At 57.8% G+C, this 6633-nt stretch overlaps 1 protein-coding gene across 1 annotated transcript in view; it reads left to right on the top strand.

Annotated features, from left to right (window-relative positions):
* Positions 1–846: 846 nt before the first annotated feature.
* The window catches only part of LOC102039667 (scavenger receptor class F member 2), a 14477-nt gene continuing 8690 nt past the window's right edge, over positions 847–6633 (top strand). Inside the window, exons 1-6 of the mRNA XM_005427592.2 lie at positions 847–998; positions 2517–2618; positions 2930–3449; positions 3547–3765; positions 4138–4266; positions 6611–6633. The exon at positions 6611–6633 is cut by the window's right edge and continues 9 nt beyond it. Of these exons, the coding sequence (XP_005427649.1) occupies positions 2968–3449; positions 3547–3765; positions 4138–4266; positions 6611–6633 (853 nt within the window). The 5' untranslated portion in view covers positions 847–998; positions 2517–2618; positions 2930–2967. The remainder of the gene's footprint in view (positions 999–2516; positions 2619–2929; positions 3450–3546; positions 3766–4137; positions 4267–6610) is intronic.

The following is a 6633-nucleotide window of genomic DNA, read 5'->3' on the forward strand; positions in this document are numbered from 1 at the left end:
GAAGTTTTCCTTGACTGCGGCATCGGCCGGGGCTGTTTGCGGCCCTCCAGCATCGCTCCCTCCCTGTGGGACCAAGCGGTGTGGGTCACCCCAAGGATGAGTGGGTGGCTCCAGGGATGAACAGAGATTTCTGTGGGGTCATGGGGAGTGTACTCCCCACCCCCAATTGCAGCATCATGAGCCCCCAAACATTTGCCCGGGGGGGGTTCTTTGACGAAGTGTAGGTGAGATGTCCCCACGTGTCCCTTCCCAGCAGAGAGCTGAGCATCCCTGGCTGAGCCTCTGAGTGGGTCTGAGCCCCCGTCCTGGTCAATCTTGTGCCAAAAATGTCCTGCCTGATGATCCTGTGCCTGGTAGTCCCTGGAGGTGATGGCACTCCAGGACTCTCAAGAGCTCAGGGACACATTCCAGCTGCCTGCAGTTGCCCCCCCCCGCTTCTACATAGGGACATTCCCTGGGAGCTCGTTGTGTTCCAGCTATTCCAGCCAGGTGGTTCCAACCTGCCTTTGGGATTCCATCCCCAGGCCACAAAGCACTAGCCTGCAATTCAAGTCATGTTTTCCTCTGGGACATTTAGAACCTTCCCTTTTTTTGGGGGAGGGGAGGGGGCGGGGGAGGGCCTTTGGATTTTTTTTATTGTGGAGGTTGCACACATGACTTTTGCTTTTTCATCACTCATTAATGGGAAAAACTGGATCTATTCTTAGTCCTAGCATCACCTTAATGGCTGGTGGGGCATCCATGGGATCCCCCAGCAGATCCATTAACTCTCTGTGTGCTGGAGGAGGAGCCAAGAGCTCTCCTTCCCCTTTGGAGGTGCAGAAACTCCCAGCAGGATCTCTTACCATCATGGCTTCAGTGCTCCTGGTGGGTTTTTGGGAAGGGCCAGGACTTTCTGAAGGTTGTAACTATTTGTGACGCTTTTTTCTATCGCTGCAGCTCCTCGGTTCTCGTGTGCTGCCAGGGATGGAGGCAACAAGGGAGCGAGTGTTTAATAGGTAAACACCAGCATTTTGCTTCATTGGGCTCTGGCCATCCTTCACTGAGCCCTCCTGGCCTCACCACCACTGTCAGGGGCCACCTTGATGTGTCCTGTGGCTGGGACTCCCTGGCCTGGGGCCCTGCAGCCAGGGTCCTGTCTCCCTGCAGCGCCCCAGGCCAGCACGGTGTGGATGGAATGAGTGCTCAGCCCCAGTGTCAGGGGTCACAGAGCTGTGGGGGTTTCTTTCCTTACCAGCCAGCTCTGGGTCTGAGGACTTGGGGGTGCTGCTCGGGGTCCTAAGGGACAGTGAAGTGTCCCCCAGGATGAAGGTGCAGCTGCAGGGATGGGACTGAGATTCCCCACAGATGCTGCAGCAGCGTGGGGACCTGAACCAGAGCCAGCAGTGAAGCTGAAGCTACCCACACCAGGCACGTGGTCTCTTGTGGCCTCACTGGGAAGAGGCTGCTGGGCTGCCAAAGACCACTGAGCTTGGGCTGGGGTCCTAAAAGGTGTCATAGCTCTTTACTGGGGGCCACAGCGAGCTCAGCATGGATGCTCAGCATGAAACCCTGGGAGCATCATTCCCTGCATTGCCACCACAATGGAGGCAGCTGCTCTGGAGCTCCCCCACAGTCTCAGCTGGCCACAGGAGAACTGGAGGTGGCACTTTGCAGCTGGGACCAAAGTGCACATAACCAACTAACCCACTGTGCATGAGCCCTGTAACTACTCACTGCATGTGCTGAGAACGGGATGTGCCTGTTTGGAGGGGAGAAGGACAGGATCTGGCAGGACAATGGGGGGAGGATGGTCCCACAGCGAGCTGTTCTCATCTCCTGCCCCCAAACCTGCTCTAACCTTTAGACTCACTGCTCCTAACCTGTGTAATCTGTCTATTTTAGGGATTTCTATAATATCCATCACCGTAGGTCTAACAAGTCCCAGGTAAGGTGGCTGGGATGGGTGGTTGTCTCTCCCTGTCCCAGTGCCTAAGGAAGCTTGTCCAGGGCGGTGTGGGATCTGCGAGTGCTGCCTGCACCACATCCTGTGCTTGGCTGGCTCCAGGCATCAGTCTCAGCATGAGATCCTCTCGGCAGGAGAGGGGCTGGTGGCCTTTGGGGGCAAGTGGCCACATGGGAGAGGCAGTGCTGGGATGACAGTGCCCACAACCCCTCTACTCTGTGTCCCCTTCTCCCCTCTAGCAATGCGGAGCTGAGCTGGGACAACGCCGTTGGGTGCAGCCTCTGGCAGGGACATGGCTTGGCTGGGTGGCAGAAGGCTGGTGGCTGGGATAGATGGCATCCTCTCTGGGTGGCAGAGATGGAGCTGAGCTGGGTGACAGGAGGCTGGTGGAATTTTTCTGCAAAGGGGCCCATCCAGCCCCAGGCAGCTGCTTGCCAGGATAGCACAGTGCCGCAGCTCAGCAGGACTCAGAGGGTCACTGCACAGCCCTTTTTCTGCTCTGGGGGGGGGTCTGGGGGGCTTTAGGGCACAAGCACTGGTACTCATGGCTGCTGTCTGTCCATCTGTACAGCCGTGTGCGAGGGGAACTTCACCTGCAAGGAGAACGAGGTATGCGTCAGGCCCGGCGAGTGCCGCTGCCGCCACGGCTACTTCGGTGCCAACTGCGACACCAGTGAGTACTGGCGGGTGCCTTTGTGTGCTCAGGGGGTTCACCGGGGTGGACCTGGCTCATCCTGGGGTGACTTTCCAGAGCAGATCATCAGGAATGGAGCTGTGACTGCTCTAGCTCTGCCCTTGCCTGTCCCCTGGCTCTGTTTCCCAGGGCATTGTCCCCTTGCCGGGGTCTCCTCTTAGATCCAGTGCACTGGGAGGAGGAGAGGGAGGACTGTGATCAAGAGGTGCTGGGGAGACTGGAGGTCTCCACTGGTGCCTGGATGGATTTGCCCCTGTGGGCAGTGCTGAGGCCGATGGCTTTCCCCACAGAGTGCCCCCGGCAGTTCTGGGGTCCCGACTGCAAGGAAATGTGCACCTGCCATCCCAATGGGCAGTGCGAGGATGTGACGGGCCAGTGCACCTGCAACCTCAACCGCTGGGGCCCCAAGTGCGAGAACATCTGCCTCTGCAAGCACGGCAAGTGTGACCAGAAGACGGGCAAATGCACCTGCGAGCCCAACTGGTGGGGCCCACAGTGCTCCAGCTCCTGCTACTGCAGCCACAATTCCCAGTGTGACCAGCAGACAGGAAACTGCCTGTGCCAGCCTGGCTGGTGGGGCCGTGGCTGCAACAACCAGTGCTCCTGCAACAACTCGCCCTGTGAGCAGTTCACAGGGCGCTGCCAGTGCCGGGAGAGGACCTTCGGGCCTCGCTGCGACCGCTACTGCCAGTGCTACAAGGGCAAGTGCAACCAGGTGGACGGGACCTGCACCTGCGAGCCGGGCTACCGGGGCAAGTACTGCCGCGAGCCGTGTCCGGCCGGCTTCTACGGCCAGGGCTGCAGGAGGCGGTGAGTGGCCATCCCTGCTGGCTCTGATCTGGTACCAGTGGGAGGTGGCAGCAGGAGCATTTGGGCTGTGCTGGGTGATGGGTTCCCCTCGTTGCAGGTGTGGGCAGTGCAAGAGCCTGCAGCCGTGCACCGTGGCCGATGGGCGCTGCCTGACGTGTGAGGCAGGCTGGAATGGCACCAAGTGCGACCAGCCCTGCTCACCTGGCTTCTACGGAGAGGGCTGCGAGAAGCTCTGTCCCCCCTGCAAGGATGGCCACACCTGCAATCACATCAATGGCAAATGCTCCCACTGCAATCCGGGCTGGATCGGAGACCGGTGAGTGCAGCTGGGTGCAGCACTGGGTTCTGGGAGAGCAGTGCCTGACTTCCCTGATTCTCCCAGGGAACAGGGTCACTGAAGGGTTTTGCAGCCCTGGAATCGATCCTGGGCACAGTAGTTTGCAGAAGAGCATCCCAGCTTGAGAGCTGAGCTCCACTGACCCATCCAGCGTCCGAGGGGCATAGGCAGGGGTCTCGCAGACTCCCTCCAGTTCCATGGCCGTGTCAGTGGGCTCAGTCCATCCCTGTACCCCTCTCCTGGCTTCAGAAACCGCAAGCCACCACGGTGATATACAGCCCCATCTCCGTGCATGTGGAAGGATGCTGGAGGTCCCCAAGTGCTCCAGCATCTTGCCCTCATCCCTCCCAGGTGTGAAACCAAGTGCCGGAACGGGACATACGGGGAGAACTGCGCCTTCGTCTGCAGCGACTGCGTCAATGGCCAGTGCCACTTCGAGACTGGGCAGTGCCTCTGCCACCCCGGCTCCCATGGCACATAGTAAGTGAGGCACTGGTGAGCTTGCCTGGGGGCACCTCATGGCACAGGTGATGCTCAGGCACCTCCTGCCCCCTTGTGCCCTATGCTGTTGCCAGCTGAGAGGTTTCCTGCAGCAGAAGCGCTCTTGGGCGATAGCTGGGATGATTGGTGAGCAGAGGGGGAAGGACAAGCTCACAGAGCAGCAAGGGGTGTTGTGCTTTAGAAAAGGCCTGTTTGGCAAAAACAAATCAACAAAAAGTGGTGGTTTTTTGGGGTTTTTCAAGTCAAGGGTGGAATTTCTATCCAAAAACAGAGAGAAAACCACATCACAGAATTACAAACAGCCTCACAGGGATAGCATTCCTGGGGGGCTCCCACTTAAAGCTCTGCCTCTGTCTGGGGTCTTCCCCAGGCCTTCTCCTTCCCCCACTCCAGGGGCACAAGGGCCATCGAGGGTCTACTCATCCTCGGGTAGTTTTACCCAGTGTGGGACTGAAATGTTGTGTGAAAGGATGAGGAAAGCATTTTCCAGCCAGCTGGGACATGCAGACAGCTCCCGCAGGTCCTGCTGCGTGGTGCTCAGGTTTTCCCAGCAATTAACAGAGGGTGACAGCAAGGATGGGGATTTAGAGCTGGCATCTTGCCCATGCTGGCATTTCACTCAAGACATAAAAACAGGGATCATTTGCATTTTGTGGGGTGGGGTGGTGGGGCTTTGCCAACTAACTGTGGTGCTGGAACAGTTGCTGGACACTGGCACCAGTTTAGGATGCCCAGCCTGAGGATCATGGCCACCTTTGGTAGCAAAGGCAGAGGTGAGAGGGTCTCAGGGGGGTGTGGTGATGCTTTCAGCACAGTGCCAGAGGGCAGAGTGTGGATCAACCTGTTCTGAGACTCTGGCACAGCACTGGGAAGGTGGGGATGGGGGATGCTCAGGATGCAGCCTTGGTGCTGGAACCTTGAGCTGAGCTGTGCCAAGTGGTGCAGTAAGGCAGGCTCAGGAATGTTCTGGGTGCTCAGGCAAATCCCTGCGACTATATCCAAACCAGTGTTTTTGTCAGCAGGGTACAATTTTGCTAAAAAGGGGATTTCTGCAACGAAGGCACAAGCAACATCCTTGCCATACAGAATGTTCTCTCAGCTCTGTGTCAGGAGCACGCTAAAGGAGCAGCTGCTAAAATATTTTTGTGTGCACAAAGTGCTTTATCTTCTCTGTCTTTCCCAGAAGTATCAGACTCTCCTGGAAAAAAACCACCCTCCTCTGCTCTCCTAAAATCTCAGCCTGGGACAGAACTGTGGGGCCAAGTGGTAGGGTGAGAGGTTTGGCCTTGCTGGGGGACTATCCCTGCTCCCCATACAGCGCAGCAGACGCAGGAGCTCAGCACCCATCCTAGCAGGCACAAGACAGGCACACAACTGGCACATGACAGGCACACAGCAGGCACCAGGCTTGGCCAAGGTGGCACTTTGCAAGTTGTTGGAGTGTGAAATGGGCTGAGCAGCCTTGGGGCATGGTGCCCAGGGCTGGGGGCAGCTGTGTCCCCAGGGGAGTGGGTTTGGGCTGGGGCCCACTGGCTCTGTCCAGCTGCAGCCACTCCAGCTGGGATGCAGCTGGCAGAGGATTTGGTGCCCAGCAACGCTGCCAACATGTCCCAGCTCCAGCTGGGTCCTGCTCTGCAGTGCCTGGCCCATGGCTGGGGAGGCGGGTTGGGATGGATCTGCTGACACCATGTTTTCCATACTCCAGCCCTTGAGATTTGTGGATCGGTGCCCATTTATGCTTGCCCCCATCATCTCCATGACACCATCAGGAAGTCATTTTACCAGCAGTGGAGATTTGGCACCAGGCATAACCAAACTGGAAGGGTCTTAGGGCTGCTCTGTTGTTTTTCCTTCTTGGAGGCAAAAAAAAAAGTCAATCTGGGCACTTTCCCAGCTTGTGGCCACTGTGGCTTTGCCTGGTTTGGTGGGGGGTGGGGCTGGGGTGCCGTGGCCATGTCACCACTGAGCTGAGCTGGAATCCCTGAGAGTGACATCAGGGTGTCTTTAGATGTGACTGCTGGGTTGATGACCTTTCCTAATTACTGTGTCTAATGGGGAACTGACATGCAGAGAGCAGTAAGAGTGTCTGAGATCCAGCTGGGCCAAATCCCTTGAGTGATGGGGCAAAGCCATTGCATGGGTGATGGGCTCCTGATCCCTGTGGGTTAAGGGTTCCCCCAGGGTGTGGAGGAGCTGTGTCAGAGCAAACTGGAGGTGTGCTCCCTGGAACATGGAGGGTTTGGGAGAAGCTGGCAGCCAAGTGGCTCCCACTGTTGTGCCTGGGGTGGGGGATGCACTACTCTCATCCAGCCCTTCCCTCCAGCTGCAGCCTGACTTGCCCTCCTG

This window comes from Geospiza fortis, unplaced genomic scaffold, assembly GCF_000277835.1.
Source record: "Geospiza fortis unplaced genomic scaffold, GeoFor_1.0 scaffold224, whole genome shotgun sequence".
Taxonomy (NCBI): Eukaryota; Metazoa; Chordata; class Aves; order Passeriformes; family Thraupidae; genus Geospiza; species Geospiza fortis.